Here is a 21026-nt window from a genome sequence, read left to right as displayed (position 1 = left end):
TGTCTACGTAATTGTGCAGCTCTGCATTCTGCACTCTGCATTTAAGAAAACTGCCTTCTGTTTCATTTACTTGTGTCAAACCACTGTGCTATAGCTACACTCCAATGTTGATAGGAGAGCAAACTTCTAGATTAGTGCTTGTGTGTAATTAAAACAGATTTTTAGAAGAGCAAATCTCTTTGCCGTTTGAGGTCTGTAGTGGTTTATGTGGGGGGTGGGGGCGTTGTGTGCAGGAGCGTGCGTGTGTGTGTGTGTGTGTGTGTGTGTGTGTGTGTTTGGTTTTCCTTATAGACAAAATGGACCATCCTATGGAACAAGAAAGAACATAGAAAAGAATAATTCAGTTTAGTCACGACTGTGTGTGTTGATTTTGCATCACTGAAGTGGATTATACCATAATACATCTACATCCTGCACAGTAACTACAAAATGCTAACAATGTAACCCCAAGCAACACTGTGAATGTGTATTTTCTTCCAGACATTAGTAGTAATGCAAGCAAAATAACATAATTTTATGTCTGTGTTAAATACTAATGTCTCCAAGATATTTGTGAAAAGTAGTTTAAAGACATATGCTCAAGATCTATGAGAAAAAACACAAAAAAGCAAGCTGATGATGCCTGCACTGATTTGTGTTACAGAAAAGGCTTAACACAGAAACCTTGTGACTGTGGGATGGTCATGTAAATTCTCCACCTCGCAGTTTCCTGATCTGGGTAGTGAAAGTGAAGTTTTGAAGACTTAAGCTCATTGCAACTCTTTCGATCTTTCAGAATCAATTTGGCAACATGCATTAAGAGCTATATATATGTTCATGTTCTCTGTTCTCTCACACACTTCCCATATTCCAGCCCAAGGAAAGGTCTAAAATAAAAGAAACTATATTAAGGAAAGCATTTCCTATCACACAATGTTCAAAGTAACTCTCTACTCAAACTGCTAAATATAGCAACTGGATAGTTAAAAAAATTACCCAAACACATGATAAATGATTAAGGCCATTACAATGGTGATGGCACCATTGTATGACACAAAGTTAAGTAAAATAATCAGGAGACAAGATGTCCAGTAAGGTTACCATTAGGGAAAAACACACCTCAACAACGATGTGAAGGAAATACACAATGAACAGTTACTATCTTTGTATATTACAGGATCCATATTGCTTTTCAAATGAAAAAAATATATATACATTCTCATAAAAATGGATGTAACTGGAGACCATTATGCTTAGTGAAATAAGTCAAGTCCCCAAAAGACAGATTTGTGGTAACTAATAACAGAGTGTCAAAAAATGTAATGTAAATGAGTGAAATTGACCTTTGGGAATTTGATTAATATAAATAGCCTGTGTGTATATTCTTTAGGAACAGTGCTTTCTACTAGCTGTTAAATTCTTTATTTAATTGAAGATTATACTTGTGATTATAAAGTAACTTTATAGTATACTATAAAAGTTGAAAGAAAAGAGGAGGGAGGCCATGAATGAGGGAGGATAGGTTAGGCAGTTACATTCTTAAAACCATATAGATGAAAAACATGAAATCTGTTACTTTTGTAGGAATTAAAAATTTTAACAGATTACAAAAAACTAAACTAGGGAGGTTGGTGCATTGATCACCAAGCATTCCTCTGATTTGAGCAAGCCCTAAGGTTACAGTCCTGGTACAACTGACTCTTCCCAACAGCAAGATTTTAGCTGCTACAATACCACAGAATACTGGGGCAAGGCCAGGTCTGAACTTACTCCATGATCAGGATTTCTCGGAGTTTCTGAAGAATATAAATAGCACTGTCTGTGCAAGAAGTAACTTTGACAGCCATCTGCCTGTGGCCTGCCCTCCATCTGATTTAATCTGGGCTGATTTAATCAGTCCACATCACCATCGGCCAAAGCTACTCAAAGAAGTGTAAGCACAGCTCATGGCAACTTTTTTCCTATTTTCTCCCCCTTTTCCATGAGCCAGGAAAAAAATCTAAATGTACTAGTAAAAATACCTTGAGGTTTATTTGATCATATGAAAAAAGAAGCCATGATCTAATTTTGGCTTCCTTTTCTTTTGACCTTAGACATTAGCCCTAATAACTTCATTTGTTCCTGTAACCTCCACTGAATCCCCAAACACACGTGACAGCTTTACTGCAGAACTGAAATGACTACATGAACCGTTTTTTTGTTTTTGCTCTTGTGAGCCTCTCTGCCACTAATGTGGAAGCTCTGTAAGTACCAGAACTGCATTTTGTTCTCCCTTGTATCCTCATCTTCCTCATCTTTGAGCAGGGCCATGTAAACTGAAAATAAGAAACTAGACTTGAGGTTAATTCACGGAAGATGCAACAAAACACACTCCCTTCCCTGCACTGGGACGGTACTGGGTGAGAACGGAATTCCTCAAGGAAGCCAGTACAAGAGTCACCTAAAACTAACAGGTGGTAGACATGGGCTTTCCTATCTTCTAGCACCTAACACTTGGGTTAAGAGAGCCATACCTTATAGGCTTCTCAAAAGAAAGTAAGTTACAGAGATACAAAAGTGATCCACTGGTAACCATGCCTTAACCCTCTGGTTCTATTTTTTTCATCTTATTTTTGTAACTACATGGGCATCCTAGACTTACACAACCCATTTGATGCCCCCTGCCCACACCCCCAGAAGCCTCTCCACGAGTAAACATGTTCTGCAATGTCTGTAGAGTATTTGTTGAGCAGCTATAGTATGCTGCTCATAGTTCATGGTATTGTAACTACAGTAAGGAATACAATAAGCAAAAAGCTTTGCCTTTGTGGAGCTGACATGCTGATGAGAGAGGACAGATAATAAACAACACACACAGGGAATTTCAGCAGTGCCGTGAAGTGGAATGCATCAGAGTTGTGAATTGAGGTAAATACGTTGCCATGCTGATATTCCTCCTACAGTCAGCACTAAGCTAACAGGAATAGATTCAGTACTCAGTGCTGGCTCTTTCTGCATCCAGGGATGCAACAACCTGCAAATCAACAAATCTCAAGAAAAAAAAAAGTATCTCACTTGGAATATGTGAGGGTTTTATCATTTTTCCTTAAATAACACAATATAACAAATCTGTGTACAGCAGCACTGATGTTGAGTCAGATATTTTGAGTAATACAGTACATAAGCATATTTACAGGTATCCCACAAGCAGTAAGTCCTGTGCAATCATGGTAAGAGTTCTGAGCAACCACTGAATCTGGAACTTGATGGAATGGGAGGGGTCCTAGAACCAGTCTCCTAGGATACTGACAGATGACTTTATCTTTCTCCCCTTTAGCGTCTATTCATTTAGTACATAAAGTCATCAGCTGTTTATCATCCATCAGTAAGATATGTTCTCTGGGATTATGGTCCAGGTGGGGTCTATTTCTGGCATGACACAATTCAAATAACCATATCTACCTGTGTGTGTCAGGATGACAATCAGCAGGCCCCATGGAAGGATCTTTCCAGGCTACAGTAGGGAATGCATAGGAATCCAGGGGTGAACCAGGGAACCCCGCAGAGAGCAGTGTAGGCAGCAGGCAGCACTAACCTCTCACAGCTTCATCCAAGCAGCCCTCTGCAGCCTCAGCAGGATACACATTCAAGCACTTGTTGGTCAGGAATTTGATGCTTCTCATGGGTGAGAAATTGCTTGTCAGTGCACTGTTTTCCCTTGAAGGACATAAAAAAATACACATTTCTCTGGGAAGATGATGTGAATCTCTGAGTTCAGTTGCTCTCAGTTCTAAACAACACTTGCAAACCTCAACTAGATATCATTTACATATGACAATGAAAAGCTGAACAGGATCTGCAATGATTTGTTAAGGACATGTCAGAACCAGAACAGCAGAATTTTGCTTTGCATATATTAATACATCTAAATGATAGGCAATTATTGGGAACATCACATAATGGACGAAGGAATTTCTTTACTGCCTACTAACTGCAGCTCCATGTTAATGTCCCTGGGAAAGCAGCAGAAGATGGCCCAAGTGCTTGGACCCCCTTCACTCACATGGGAGACCTGGAAGAAGCTCCAGGCTCCCAAATTCAGACCAGCCCAGCTGTGGTCATTGCAACCATTTGGGGAATGAATCAGTGGGTAGAAGATTTTCTTTTTTCCTTTATTTCTCTCTCTTTTTCCATCTCTATAAATCTGCCTTTCAAATAAAATTTAAAAAATTCAGAATTAACAAAAGGAGATACAACGATGAATCCAGAACAAGACAAAGATATCCATTTTCACCAAAAGAGCAGTTAGGGAGGAGAAAGAAAGGACAGTGGAATTGAAAGGAAAAAGTCAAAATACCCATGTTTGCAGATGATATGATGCTACAAAGAAAAGACAAATACTTTACCAAAAAGCTACTAGAACTGATAACCAAATCAGTAAGATGGCAGGATATAAAAGTTAGTGATCTTGCTGAAAGCAAAAATCAAGAAAGCAATTGTACTCATAATAGCTACCAAAATCATTCAAATATTTAGGGAAAAATACTTTCAAAGAAGTGAAAAATGTCTCCAATAAAAATGATAAAACTTCAATGAAAGATATAATTAAGGACACAAAAAATCCTTTACATAGATAAAAGTTTCCAAAGGAAAATTTTTCCTTGCTCATAAAATTAACATTGTTAAAATGTATTATCTAAGGTAATCCACAATGCAATCCTTACCAAAATATCAATTACATTCTTCACAGATTTAAAGAAAGAAATTTACAACTCAAATGGAATCATAAAAGACCTAAAATAGCCAAAGCAATAACAAATAAATAAATGAAAGTTGATGTCGCATCATAATACCTGATTTCAAAGCACACAGCAAAGCTATGGTAATTAAAGCAGCATGGTACTGGCTTACAAGCATAACATAGATCAGTGGAACAGAACAGAAAGACCAGAAATTAAGCCACATACATACATACACACAGCCAATGATTTTTTTTCACAAAGGTCCAAGAGCATACATTATAGAAAAAAATGTCTTTTCAATAAATGGTGCTGGCAGAATAGGAAATACATATGTGGAAAAGTGAAATTTAGATCATCACCACATATAAATATCAACTTAAGATGGATCAAAGACTTCAATGTAAGACATGAAACTATGAAACTGCTAGAAAGAAAGCACAGGAGAAACCCTTTCAAGACATTGTTGTAAGTTATAATTTCCTGGATAAGACTCAAAAGGGCCAACTAGCCTATAATCGCTCAGCCTGTACTTACTGGCCAGGCTCCCTATTTGCTTCTCCTGGACTTTACTAGGTAGGATGCAGAGTTAAATTCTTCCTCACTCACTGGGCTGTTGGGGATTTCCCTGCTCACCGGCCTAAAACTTTTCTACTCTTCAATTGTTAAAATGCAAAGTTCTGTAAAACCATGCTTAACCACTATGTACTGCAAAGTTTAAATTGTGGCTTAATTTTCTCCCAAAAAAACTATCAATCTATGATTGTAAATGCTAAACAAGATGTAACTGCACAGAAACTTTGATGTTAAGTTTGTACTCAGCTGATATAGATATAGATATAGATATAGATATAGATATAGATATAGATATAGAAATGATGGATGTTAATGTTGATCCACTGTTCCTGTGCCACTCTGATTTAGGTTAAACTCAAAAACATGTTAGCTTGGGAGAAAAAAAAGAATGTTTGTAGCAGCTGGTTCTATATATAATAAAATTGAGATGTCAAGGAAGTAGTTACAGGATTTGGTTAAGAACTTGCATTTTGTAGCATTTGTCACTCAATACCATGTTAATTAACTTTATGATGGTGTTAATTTCAATGTTTTTTCCTGTTGTTGAAGTGTTGTGGTTGACATCTCATTGGAGGAGATGATACTCTGCCAGCTCTACTTTCAAACCAATGAAACTGCTGAATTTATCTGGACAGTAAGATGCTGGACTCTTCATATGGTCCAAACCCACAATGAAGGAATCATGACTGGATATGATCTGTTCTACTGTAACAAAATGGAGGAATTCAACATGGGGGGAGGGCTTGGGGAGCGGCTGGGGAAATCCCAGAGCTTATGAATCTGTGTTGTAAAATTATATAAAATGAAAATAAAATAAAATTTAAAAAGTGCTGATAACAGAAGAAAAACTAGACAAATGAGATTATCACAAATTCAGATGCTTCTGCACAGCAAAGGAAACAGCCAATAGAGTAAAGGGACATTCAACAGTGTGGGATGAAATATTTTGCAAGCTCATTATCTGACAAAGGATTCATATCCAGAATATGTTAGTAACACAAAAAAGTGGACAACAGAAAAACAACCAAACTACGTAAGAAATGGATAAAGAATAGCAATAGACAGCTCTTGAAAGAAGAAATATAAATGGCCAATAAATATATATGAAGAAAAAGCTCACCATCACTAGCCATCAGGAAAAAGCAAATCAAAACCACAATGAGGTATCACCTCACACCTGTCAGAACAGCTATCATCCAAAAGACAGAGAGCCGTATCAACGTTGGCAAAGATGTGGAGGAAGGAGAACTCCTATATACCATTATCGGGAATGTATCTAGCAATCACACAACTTGTTATTATTCAATATATGCATTCATCAACAAAGAGGTATCTGTTTCACCATGTTTATAGCCATGCTCATCAAAACTGAGATACAGAATCAGTAAAGACATTCATCATCAAATAGGGAAAGAAAAGGTGGAATATTGGGGCTAGCACAATGAGTTAAGCTACTACCTGTGATACTTCTATACCGTATGGGCGCCAGTTCATGACCTGGCTGCTCCACACCAGCTCCCTGCTAATTCTCCCAAGAAGTCAGCAGAAGATGCCTTCAGCACTTGGAACCCTGCATTCATGAGGGAGATCTGAAAAGAGCACCAACTTCTGGCTTCAGCCTGGTCCAGACCTGGTTGTTGTGGACATTTGATGAGTAAATCAGCAGATGGAAGATTCTCTCTCTCTCTCTCTTTTTCTCTCTAATTATGCCTCTTAACTAAATAATGAATAAATCTTTAGAAAGTTGGAAAATGTATTGTGGAACACTAGTCAGCTTTACAAAAAAAATGAGTGACATCCTATCATTTGTTGCAAAGTGAATGGAACTGAAGGACACCATGTTGAGTAGAATAAGTCAAACACAGAAAGCCAAATCCTGTAGTTAATCCCTTACATGTAAGAGTTAAAAGAACAAGCAAAATAAATTTCAATACAGAATGTTGATTACTGGAAGCTGCCATGCATGGCAGGGAAAAGGGAGTTTGGATTAACAAAGAAAAAAGACAGGGGAAACCAGATGTGGTTCATCAACCGTGACAAATATACTAATAAAAGATGTTAGTGGAAATGAATGAGTAGTGTATGGGAACTCCTTGTATTATCAGCCTCACAATTTTTGTTTTGTAAACTTAAAAATGGACTAAAATAAAATGCTAAAAAAATGATGGAAGGACTGAGAATCTGAGACTCTGGCATGTGTCACTGTGATGAAATGACACGCATCTGAAATGGGAAGAGTGCAATGATCCTTGACAGACAGCCACGCTTTCATCACAGTTGGATTTAGTTCCTATCTGCACATGTAGTACTGGCAGGAGGAAAACAATGAGCAGAGCTCAGACTACCAAGGGTTCTCACCATACCTTTGTGCCATGACTGAGCCTGGGAAGGAGAGCTGAGCGGGCATTTGTTTCTTAGAAAATCTCCTACTATTCTGAAGGATTTCTGTAATCTGAAAAACAAATGAGCAACAACAAAAAAATAGAGAGATGGATAGACTGAAATAGATTTGGATATACTTCTCATATCTACTAAGACACACTGACAATGATAAACATTAAAATTATAGCATGACAGGTTAGCCTATCATGACGAATTCAAAACGTGTGGAGTTGAATACCTGGTTCATGATGGCTGGCGGGATCTTCTCCCGGACATACTTCACGTAATCAACAGTTGCTTCCAGAATGGAAGCTGCATCATTCTTTCTCCCTTTGACATAAGGCAACAGAGAACGCAGCTGCTCACAGCAATACTTGATTCGCTCTCTGATCAGAAAATAAAGGATACATTAGTCTCATCTTCTTCCTTAAACATGAAGACAAATAAGCCTCCTCCTGGATTTGATGGTAAAGAAGTAGCCCCCTTCTCTTCTACTCTCATTTTCAGAAAAAGGCCATGTCCCAATAGGCCAGCATCCCTCACATCTTCTGGAATCAAAGCCTCTGGGTCTGCACAGGAACTTTTCCCAAGATACCACCAAGCACAGTCCCTGTATTTTCATTCCAGGACCAAACCACTGCAACAACACAGGAGGCCCAGACAGTTGGACATGGCCTAAGCCTCCCTCATCCCCACTAGTGGAAGTTTGCAGACCCTATGCCCTTGGAGGAGAGAACCACATTCTACCTATGAATCCCTTAGCAAATATCACTAGACACTTAAAAGTAAGAGCAGTCAGGTTGTGCATGTTACTGGGGTTGGGTCACATTTCCAACAGGAGATCAAATAGCATCTTGTAATACACTGGCCTTACAGACAACTCTGGTCTGAGTCCGAGGAATATACAAGGTTGTTTCCTTTACATGAGGTAGGAATGGACCCAAGAAATAAACCAATAGGCCAATGAGAGCAACACCCAGATCAATAAGCTAAATCTCTGATGCTTATCAAGGAAAATACATAGAACAACGCAGATTTCCTTGATTGAAACCCTTGGTGTCTTCATTTATCCACAGATTTAATAGAGTACTAAACATCTTGTTCTAGATACTACTTTGATATACACAGGCTCAACTCTTGGCTCTGGTTCTTTCTAGCTGGGGCATTGGGCTAATGACTACACCTCTCTGAACCTTGGAATGACAATGACATTAAATAAGACATGTAGTTGTTATATAATAAGCCAGTGAGTGACTTCAATGTTTTAGAACCGTGGTGCTTTCATTGTTCTGCAGAGGTTCCTCAGGAAGTGTTCTGGAAGGAAAAGGATGGAAGAGTCAATAATCTCAGGAATGAATGGAAGGCTCTGGAACTTTTTATAGCCTTGATGAGGTGCTTTCACATACAAAGTTCCAACCTAATGAGCAAATATTTTATACAAAGATGCCAATTACAGCAGCATGAGTAAAACATGGAAAACCATGAACACACACACCACAGGGGGATGCTTTCGTGAGCTATTGTGCATTAGTTCTCACATAGCAGTGATACAAAGTTGAGTGGGAAAGAAGTGAGATACAAACAGAATATAAAATTTGATCCTAACAATTAAAAGACCAAAATGATACATAAAATGTTTGAAAGCAGAAAATTAGGCCACAATTATTTCAGAATGGCTATATGATGAATAAATATGGATTCCTTTTATTTTCTGTTTTCCAAGCAGTTCTGCTAGGCATTTATTACTTCCATGATGAAAAATCTGATTGAACACATTTTCCAGCATTCTATGGGAAAATGTTCAACTACACAGAAGAGTTAAAAGAATTATCACACGGCAGACATTTCTGTATCTACAACTGAGGGTCTACAAGTAACATTTCCTGTAATTGCTTTGCCATACATGTATCATCCCACAGTCCCCATCTCAGCTCATTTTATTTAAACAGTTTAAAATAAATTATAGGCATACTACACTCCACCCTGAAGAGCCGAAGCTCAAATTATTTTATTTTGGGGCATAAGTTAAAACAACCATATACATTTTAAGCATACAATTTATGAGTCGGAACACGTGTAACTTTGTAACACAACCTCTAATCAATAATATTTGAACTCTAGAAAGTTCCCTGCATTGCTTCTAGTCAATGTAATGTCCATTTGATAAAAATCAACCACTTTTTTGGACATTTTTCCTGTCCCACATCTTTTCTGGCAATCCTCAAACAGTATACAAAATACACATTAAATTTTGCAGCACACACTCATTTAGAGACCTTCTGCTACTCAGCATGAAATTTTTCAAGTTTGTGTGACTGTCTAGCAGTTTGTTCCTTTTTGTTGAATGACAGTATTCCATAAGGTAAACATGCTGCTGCTCATTTATCTAAACATCTGGGTTTGTTCTGATTTTTGGTCATTATGAATAATTTGTATTTTGTGTGTGAATGCATGCTTTAACTTCTCTTGTGTAAATATGTAGAAAAAGGAATGATGGATCATTTAATAAAACTTTCAAAAGCCAGCTTAACTTTTACCAAAATAGTAAAATGTTGCACTTCCACTATGAACATCTGACTCCTTATCATTCCAAACCCTGGGCACTATTTCATATTGCCAATGGTTTTAATTTTAGCATTTTGGCCTGTTACATGTGGTCGTACCTCATTATGCTTTAATTTCCAGTTCCCTGACAACTCATACTGCTCGGTACTTTCCCCTGTGCTTATCAAGCACTTGCACAACTTATTTTCCAATATATTCAAATATTTTATTTACATTTAATTGCACTGCAGGTCTTTTTATCATTGAGGTTTTGGAGGTCTAATATAGCAGTATTTGTCAGATATCTGTTTTGCAACTATTTTCTCTGAGTTATACATTTATTTCCTTAAAGGTATTTTTGAGAACAAAAATTCAAATTTTGATGACCATAACTCTTCTCTCTTCAGTGGTTATTGATATGTGTACATTATCTAAAAGATATCTGCCTTTAACAGGGGAAGACACTACCCTGTATTCTTATAGAATGTACTGTCCAATATAGACATCAGCCCACTGAGTTTACTTCAAATTAAATTCTCTACACTTTAACATCTGCATTTCAAAAATGCAGTAATTACATGTTGCTACTGGTTACTGTATTGGATGATGCAACCATAAGCAATTTCTAACACTGAATAAAGTCCTATTAAAAGTTCATTTCAGGGCCCGGCGCGGTGGCGCAAGTGGTTAAGTCCTCGCCTTGCACGCCCGGGATCCCATATGGGCGCCGGTTCTAATCCCGGCAGCCCCGCTTCCCTTCCAGCTCCCTGCCTGTGGCCTGGGAAAGCAGTCGAGGACGGCCCAAAGCTTTGGGACCCTGCACCCGCGTGGGAGACCCGGAAGAGGCTCCTGGCTTCGGATCGGCATAGTATCGGCCCGTTGCGGCTCACTTGGGGAGTGAATCATCGGACGGAAGATCTTCCTCTCTGTCTCTCCTCTCTGTATATCCGCCTTTCCAATAAAAAATAATAAAAAAAAATAAATCTTTAAAAAAAAAAAAAAAAAAAGTCCATTTCAGAAGCCTTATATTTTTAGGCTATGATCCAGCTTTAGCCAAAGTTATTTTTTTCCAACATCGCTAATCACAAGGGAAATGCAAATCAAAATGATAATGAGATGTGGCTTCACCCTAGTTAAAATGACTATAATCAAAAAGACAAACGGAAACAAGTGTTGATGAGGATGAGAAGAAAAGGGAATACTTTTATATTGTTGACAGGAACACAAATTAATATAGCCACTATGAAGAACAGTAGGGCCAATCTCCAAAAATTTTAAAATACAACTATCCTGTAATCCAGCAATCCCACTATGATACAGATACCTCTAAAGGAAAAGACATAAGCCTTTTGAGGAGTTATTTAAATCCCATGTGCACTGCAGCACTATTCACATCTGCTAACATATGGAACGTAAACGTCTATCAATGTATGCATGGATTAAGGGAACACGGCTCAACTTCAAGGAGGAATTTTGGTTATTTACAACAACATGGATGAACCTGGAGGATATTATTCCAAGGGAAGTAAGTCAGACACAGATAAATACTGCATCATTTCACTGACATGTGGTATCTAAAAGGTTAATCTCACAGACATGAAACTACAAAGGTACTCAATTACAGCAGACTGAGGATATTAAGAAGGGACAGTGGACATGCGTTTGTCAAAGGATTCACAAGTGTAGGCAAAGCAGAGGTATACATTTCTAGAAATCTGACAGCAAGGCAATTACAGTTACTGAAGACATTAAATTCTTCAACAAATATAAAGAGAGTAGATGTTGTGTGATTTCACCAAAAAAAAGGTAACTATGTAAGGTAACACATTTATTGATTAGCTAGAATTAATGATTCTACAATGTATATATATATATATATATATATTTATATGTGTAAGTTCAAAATACACATGATCAAAATACAGTATTATCTATGACTTCAAATTATAAGTCATAACTTTCCATTTCTAAATATTTTCTCTGAATCGATAAAAATACATTTAATTTTTGTACATTGATTTTGTATCCTGAGACTCTGCTACATTTACCTTTCAGTTGTTTTATAAATGTCTAGGATTTCATACACACAAAAAATCAAACAACCTCTAAGTAAGGGAGCTTGGCTTCTTTGTAATACGTGTGTGTTTATTGTTTTCTTTAACATGTGCAAGGGATAGAACTATTTATATGATGAAGAACAGACATGGTAAGAATGGGCATTTTTGCTTTCTTGATCCTTTTAAGGAACAGACAAAACGATGTCAGTGCAATATTAGCTATAGACTTCTAATAACTGCCCTTTCACACCTTGAAGAGACTCTATTCCATATCCATGTGCTGAAAACTTTTCATTTTTCATCATGAAGAGATACTAAATATTGCCAAGTACTTTATCTGAATCTGTTGATCATGTGGTCTCTCATTTTAATGTAGTAAATTGCATTGGGCAATTTTTAAATGTTACACCTGCCTCGCTTTTCTAATTGGATTTGACAAAATTGTTTTCATTTGACTATGTATACCAGGAGTTGCCTGTGACATAGATAGAAAGATAAATTTTTAAATAATGTGTCTCCCAGGGTTAATATTTTGTTGACTTCATGAAATGGGTTAGACATGTTCACTCATTTTAAGAATTTGTTGAACACTGGTTTTATTTCATGAAATTCTCAATAGAATTCATTGGTTAAAAACCATGGGGACAAGATGTTTTGATCAGGTTTTTACCAACTGCTACTGCTTAAACATTTAGATTTTTCTGCTTCACCTGGGATTAGTTTTCGCAAATTGTATTTTTAAAGAATTTGTCCCTTTTATCTAAGTCATAAGATTGATTGGAACGCAATTCTCAAAGCATGTATCTTTGATATATTGAAATGTTTGTAAGATGCGTGATGATAATTCCTTTTTCACTTAGGAAGTTGGTCAATCCTGTCTCAGCCCCAGCTGCTGCCCACTGTGGGTTTGTGTGACTCTTTCCAGCTTCCTCAGGTAGAATCCTATATTAGGGATTGTCAGGCTTTTTCTCTTTTCCAATCAAGCATTTAAGCCAGAGTGATTTATTTCCCTACAATTTGTTCTTGCTGCATCTCACACATTTGGCCATATTCCACTCTTGTGTCATTTATCTTAACATCCTTCCTAATTTTTGTTTTTTTCTTTTATGTATGGATTATTTATTTTAGAATGTTATTCTTATTAATTTCTAATTTAATATCCTCATGGTTAGGAGATCCAATCTTGACAAATTCAGTTGTTTTAAATGCGTTGAGATGCCTTACAGATCTCAACACTTATCTCAGAGACGGTCCTCCGTATCCCTGAAAGAGAACATTCTACTATAGTTGGGCATCCAGCAGATTAGGGCTTAACAGTGATTTTATCATCATATTATTGATTCTTTGGTGTTTAGTTGTGTAAAATTCTAAAAGAATTAAAGAGCCACAGAATTATTATTTGTCTCTTTAACTCTTAACTAAATATTATTGCTATGTTACATATTATATATTGCATGATAATAGCATATTTATTATCCATAAAAACATAATTATATATAACATATCATATGTGTAATGTTATATATGTAATATCAACATTTCAACATTTTACATCAAACTGATAAACTGACATTTTTATCATTACTGTATGATCTTTAACTGAAGTAATATCATTTTTCTTCAAGTCTTCTACATTAGATATCAATACAACCAATGTGATTTTTATTATGTAGCTTCCAAAGTTGCATTTTTCTATTAATATATTTCATTATACCTTTAAAACTAAGGCTATTCCTCTACAGATTGGTCCTATATTTTGTTCTTATCTTTTCTGAGAGTGCCTATAAATTTCAGATAACTGAATAAAAGTCTACTATTTTTTCCTTCAGACTTCTTTAGGTGTTTCATTCTTTTTTTCTCCTTAACTGTCTTCTTTTTTAACTAAGTAACAAAGATGTCATTTTAACTTTTGATAGTTTTTAAAATCTAATTTTATCTTTATAAACATGCCCTTTTCATAATCCTTTAGGATTGTTCTAGGGATTAAAATATATATCTGAACATTTAATAATAATTTCATATATTTTGTGATAGCATATAAAAATACAAAGGCTCTGGTCCTGGTAAGTACATTTTGCCATTCATTCTTAATGCCACAGTGGTCATAATCATTAAATCTTTAAATATAACAAACTTCAATATACAATGCTATAATTTCAGCTTATAGAACTCCTACACACTTAAATACATGAAATAAAATTTTGAAAACATTTATTGAAATCAATCATTTTTAGAGCCATTCAGTCATTCCTGGCAATCCAAGTTACCAATTGGTACTATTTCCTTTCAGCCTGAAGAATATCATTTAGGTGGACTACGGGGGATTGGAGTGCCCTCGTAGACCGAGAACTCTGAGATCATCCATTCCCTATTGGATCTCCTACATGGGATGGAAGAAACCCAGATCCTTCTTCACAGGATCTAATGTCATCAGAACAACAGCCAGGAGCCCCGAGCAGTCCTCAGAAACAAAATAACAGTAAACCTCCACCGGGACTCGGGACTCGGAAGAGGAGCTTTCTCTGGTCCTTATTTAGTTCCAACTTTGGATCCCCACCCTCTCTTGCAATAACCATCAGGATTGCTCTGGAGCCCCACCCCCCCTCGCAAAAATTAGATCAGATAGACATAGACCAATAAGGAAAGCTTAGAACAGACAGGAAACAGTCAGCTTGGACTACCATACCTTACTAGGTAGGACACAAATATTAGTTACTCCTCACTAAGGTATTGAAGATTTCTCTGCACACCCCTCCTAAAACTATTCTGCGCCTCAAGTGTTAACATATGCCTTGTTAGAGTTATAAGCCTGTTTGGACTATCCTAAAATTTGCTAAGTTCAGTAAAAATCATGCTTCAATACTATAAACTGCTAAATATAAAAATTAAAATAGACACGAGACAGCTGAATAGTACCCTATAACCATTTTAAGGTGCATAGCAGCTGGTTGTGTATAAACTAAAATTGAAATGTCAATGAAGTAGTCACACGATGTGGTTAATTTTCTCAATACCATGTCAATTAACTCCATGATGCTGTAAATGTTGTTGATGTTGTGTTGTGGCTTTTTGTTGGAGGGGATGATATTCTGCCAGCTCTGCTTCCAGACCAGGGATGGTCTTCCAATGAAACTGTTGAATTTATCTGGACAATAAGATGCTGGACTCTATGCATGCATGGTACATGCTCACAGTGAAGGAATCGTGACTGGATATGAACTGTACTACTGCAACAATGTGGAGGAATCCAACATAGGGAAAGGGTATGGGGAGGGATTGGGGAAATCCCAGAGCCTATGAAACTGTGTCATGAAATGAAATAAAAAGAAAAAAAAAAGAAGAAGATCCTTTAGGCTTCTAATCTTACAGGTCTGCCGGCATCAGAATCTCCAAGAGGTCTTTTTCTGAAAATGTCCTTATCTTACTACTTTCTTTTTGGAAATTTTAGCTGATAAAATATGATTTACTCAATACAGTAAAGGAAAACAGATGACCTATACAGACATGATTAATGTGGTAGTATATATAAAATGCTAGTTGCTAGTTTATCACTATTTTAAAAACCACTAGTATGCATCTACTAGATGTGTCTGGAACAATGATATCTACTAATAAAATTTCCTCTACAGATATAAGAAAAAACTGCCCTTGCACTTTTCACACCTTTGATTATCACAGCCCAAGATTAAACAAGGAGGATGCAGGAGCAAACACGATACAAGGAAACACATAGAAAATTTTTGTAACTCAGAAGTAATCTTGTATATGAGGAAAAGAGGGAAGGGAAGAGGGGAGAGAGGAAAGAAAGGGATGGGGGAAGCCATATACCTATAAAATTGTACAATGGAAAATAATATAAAATAATAAAACGAGAATATTATGAACATAAAACTGTTCAATAGGGCCAACATAGTGGTATATTGGATTAATTTTTCACCTTCAGTATCAGCATCCAACATGGACACTGGTTTTTGTCCTGGCTGCTCCACTTGATTCAGGTCTCTGTTAACGGCCTGGGAAAGCATAGAGGATGACCCAAGGCCTTGGGACCCTGTACTCAATGTGGGAGACCCAGAAGAAGCTGCTGACCCCTAGCTTCAGACTGGCTCAGCTTTGGCTGTTGAGGCCATTTGGGGAGTGAACCAGCAGATGATCTCTCACTGCCTCTCCGTCACTCTTTCAAGTAAAAAATAAATAAATCTTAAAAAAAAAAAAACCTGCTTAATAAATGTCACAACCCGGGTTAAATGACATTACTTGAAAAACATAAATTAACTAAAACCACCACAGGAGAAGACCTCAAATAATATTTATAATTACTAAAGAAATAAATTTGTAATAAAAACCAACTGACAGAAAATTCCAATAGATGAATTCATGGTTAATTTCCATCAGGTATATAGTCTCTATATAAATTCTTTCAGAAAGCAAACCTTCATTTCATTTCATTTCATTTCATGATTTTGTTACTTCCCTAAAATCAATATCACATGAAAACATTATTAGAAAATAGAATATATTCATGTATACTTATGAAAACACATATAAACAAAATGTAACCCTGCAATGAATAAAAGGATAGCACATTTTTCAGCATCTGAAAAATGAATACTTTGATCACATTAACAAATAGAAGAGAAAATCACATAATAACCTTTAAAGACACAGGAAAAAAACAGAATTTTATATTTATTCTTAATAATAAAAAAACTAAAGTAGAAGTGGAAGTAAAGTTTTTTAAGTTGATGAAAGGCTTGAAAATCCTGTTGCATTTATGACACGTCACGGCAAAAGAGCTAACAATTTGCCTCTAAGATCAGAAACCACAGAAGGATGCCTACTTTTTTGAAAACCAGAAATTTTCCTGATGCCTACTTTTTTGAAAATCAGAAATTTCAGACAAAGCTGGGGCATTAAGGCAGCAAAAAAATAAGCCACCATTACTGGAAAGGAAAAAATTAACTGCTTCTATTCACAGATGATAAAATTATATATATTAAAAATATCCTAATAAATCTACCCCCAAATTATTAGAATTAATGAACAGATATAAAAAGTTGCAGGGTACTTGGCCAATAAACTAAATGCATTCCATATGGTTGGGATGAAAATTTGGGTAATACAAATGGAAACAAAAAAAAAAGCACTGTTTACAATACTATTTAAACCCACAAAACATTCATGGAAAACACTGTTGAAAGGAATTAAAGAAAATCTTTTAAAAATTGAGAGTGGATTGGAATTGTAAAATATCAGTTCTCTAACAAACTGATGCATTTAAATAAACACAATCACAAAAAACAGCTTGTGGAGATTTTTAAGAAAATAAATTGCCATGTTTATTATAAAATTCTCATTGAAATAAAGAGAATTAATATCAAAGATCATTTGAAAAGGAAGCTCCTGGGAGCGCTCAGAGAATTTCCTGTTTGACCTTCCCTGAATTTTTCATGATTTAGGCAGATGTGGAAAAACCTTGACTTGAGGGAGGCTGTGGCTTGACTCACTTCCATTTCTTTACAAGTGAGAAGACATCTTCAACACGGTGACACCCCCATCATGTCAGATCCATGGACACACACACAAAATGTGGACAGCCCTTGGAAACAATCACATGTCTAGAGAAACACATATTTACATGTGTTTTAAGTACATGACAAAAGGTATTCCACTAAGAATGTTAGAATTATGTGACTTTTATTAAAATGTTACAATAAAGAATTAAGGGAGAGGATACGAGCACTGCTAAAGAGGAAAAAAAAAAAACCCTCCCCAAGTCAATGCCATTTCCAAGAAACATCATTTCCTTAATGTCAGCAAACATCATGCCCCCCTACACTTCTTAAAAACAAAACAAGTACATAGGAAAAGCAGCTGATTATGAAGAGAATGAGAAAGAGGAGGAAGGGCGATAACACAAAAATCTATAAGGCCAGCGGGTGTGGGCAGAATGTTACAGGAAAGGAAAGGAATTATCAATGGCTTGTGTATATTCCAGAATCTGCCAGGTAAATCTTCAGAGGGGAAAAAGAAAGGTCTTTATCACAACCTTTTTTGGGGGAAATAAAGATTTCTAGTTCTTTGAATAATGGTGCACTCTCTAGGCATCTTCTTAATCTACCAGATGAGTGGTTCTTGGATTGTAATGTTCATCAATCGTCAAATCAAAAAAAAAAAAAAAGACACATAACATTGCAGGACCATGAAGGATATCAGCATTACACCTGGTGTATGTGAAGGGAAACGTGCTATATTCGTAATACTGCTTTGCTGTAACCATTTACCAACATCACCAAGAGTTTAATACCAAATAAAGTATGAGGAGAATGTAATCTCAGGATATCAACTGAACAATAAAATACTCGTTACACTGTAGTTTCTTTCATTCTGCTGCAAACCAGTGAAATATATGGGACAGAAATAGTTAATAGTTCTTGGCTCTTTCCCTGGTCATTGCACAAACCTAGGTGAAGCCCATTTGGAACAGACTAGCCCCATCCACTAGCCCATCTCATGAGGCTCTAAACCCCAAAAACTTTCCCAGATCTTGGAAGCAATTTCCTCTCCTGTCTTGTCCTATTAAATTTTTTTATCTGTATCCATTTTGGGGCTCTAATTCCTCCTCTATATTTTCATAGAAAGAGGTGTTCTTTGAGCCTTTTTGGATTCCACAGCCTTCTATCTCTCCAGTGAAGCTGAATCCATCACCAACAGCTCTGGGCTCCATGCTGGGACATCCCTCTCCTCTCCTTTGGATGTGGGTGGGCTGCTTTAGCTATTATCTCATGGCAGAAGTGGCTGTGGGCCAGTTCTTGGTTTGAGTCCAGGTCTTAAAATCTGCTTGCTTCCAGTTCCTGTGTCTTGTAACCTCTCTAGAAGCCTTGAACTGCTCTTGAAGGCCAGAAACCCTGAAATGACTATGCTGAGGTCATTCCCAGCTGAGCTCAGCTATCCAGCCTTCCTCATCAAGGTTTCAGACATCGGATGTCTTGGACCACCCCAAGACAATCCACTAGCTGAAAAGTCCTAAGTGACTTCAGTTAGATTTGCCTGGCTGACCCTGCTCAAACTTCCAGTCCATAAAACTATGAGACAAAATAAAACAGCTTCTGCTTCAAGCCAACACACTTCAGTTTTGTTTTTGATTCAGTCACAGAAAACCAGAACATGAGTATTTTCATGACCAAGCCCCCTCATGAAAGCACGCACTCTCTCCCTCTCTTCAAGCTGTTTCTTTTGCAATAGAAAAATAAACATACTCAAACTTGCCCCAACCTTACCAAAATCTTTCAGTCCAAGTCCCAAGTTCTACATCATATACCTTCATCTTTTCTTTCCTTTCATCCCTGTGCCCACTTTTCACTTCTCATCTTTTTGCAAGGGTGCCTTCTTTCTAATACCATGTCAGTGAAATCATTTTTGTCAACATCAATGGTGTTTGGATTTTCTAAATGTGGTCTGTGATCAGTTCATAACTTACCTCTCTGTGTCCTGTGATACAAACACACATTTTTTTTTAGGAAACTTTTCTCTGCTGGTCTCAACACAGCCCCCTCTCGATTTTCTTCTTATCTACCTGGATGGCCTTTCCTTTTCCCCTAGTTCCTACTCTGCCGCTGGACTCCCCAATGTGTCCTTTTCCACTTGACTTCCCCAGGCATGCTTCTTCAGGCATCAAACATCACTTTCTATCTCCACTGCTCCAAACAGATGTGGTGTCCTGAATCTTCTAAGGATTTATTTCTAACTTTAAGCTTTCTCTAGAATCAAAGGACCAATTGCTTATTCCATTTAGATCTGGAGATGTTCAAATTCAACAAGAAAAAAAAAGGAATAAAAGAATGCTTACTTCACACTTGTCAGACCACCAACTGCTATCACTACTACTGCCTGCTTACTCAATGATCGATCCATCCACCTGGGAGTCATACTTGACTCCTTCAGCCATTCTCAAATCAAGTATACCTATCTATAACTCAAATTGGCCTTTCACCCTCTGTACCATTTGCAATACCACATCCTAAGACCACATTGCTTATTACAGACTCCTTCTGTGGCCCCAGGCAACTCACTCTCCAACATCCTGCGAGAGTGTTCATTCTATCACATAAATTTTATATTACTCTTTTGTTATCTTTCCACAGCACCTCCTTAACAGTTTAGGCTATAACTAAATTCCCCAGCTAGCTAACCTCCCGGTATCGTCCTTCTGCCTTGCACCTCTTGTCTCTTCCCACTTGCGACCTGAAAGTCAACCAGACAGAAGCAGCTGCCATTCGGTACAATATTTTCTGGCACTATGAGCAATCTAGGTACTTTTTCAATGACTAGGCTGCATGACTGAGTGGCCTGTTTTCAGGCGGCAACATGACTAGTTTCATTTATACTTTTAACTGTAAATTTTAAAAGTATTAAATCTGTAAATATGATTTCTCCCTACAAATTAATAATGCTAAAAGGATTATTAGAATTCACCTTCTCAGCTTTTCTTTGCTTGAATGAAGACAAGAAATCTTTTTGTTTTTCTCAAAATCTGACAAAGGAGGCTTTAATTCAAGTTCAATATCATTTCTTAGAGATTCAGAGCTAGAAACAAAAGAAAATTTTACCACATATAAAGAAGAAAGTTATCAGGCAATATTAACCTATAAACACCAATACACAAATCATAAGATACTCTCCCAACTCCCTTGTTAATTCAATGAAGTAATGAATATCAAAGCAATTTGCCTTACAAATTTCATAGAGCATGTTTTATTTCAACATCTCA

General features: G+C 36.8%; 1 protein-coding gene across 1 annotated transcript in view; it reads right to left on the bottom strand.

The window, feature by feature from the left end:
- The window catches only part of SOHLH2 (spermatogenesis and oogenesis specific basic helix-loop-helix 2), a 67523-nt gene that overhangs the window by 31441 nt on the left and 15056 nt on the right, over window positions 1–21026 (bottom strand). Inside the window, exons 6-9 of the mRNA XM_040991087.1 lie at window positions 20732–20842; window positions 7894–8041; window positions 7637–7725; window positions 3554–3675 (exon numbers count right to left, since the gene is read on the bottom strand). Of these exons, the coding sequence (XP_040847021.1) occupies window positions 3554–3675; window positions 7637–7725; window positions 7894–8041; window positions 20732–20842 (470 nt within the window). The remainder of the gene's footprint in view (window positions 1–3553; window positions 3676–7636; window positions 7726–7893; window positions 8042–20731; window positions 20843–21026) is intronic.

Source organism: Ochotona curzoniae, unplaced genomic scaffold (assembly GCF_017591425.1).
Source record: "Ochotona curzoniae isolate NIBS_2020 unplaced genomic scaffold, NIBS_Ocur_1.0 contig_64, whole genome shotgun sequence".
Lineage (NCBI taxonomy): Eukaryota > Metazoa > Chordata > Mammalia > Lagomorpha > Ochotonidae > Ochotona > Ochotona curzoniae.
The sequence above is the reverse complement of the archived record's forward strand: the minus strand, read 5'-3'. Positions and strand labels throughout refer to the sequence as shown.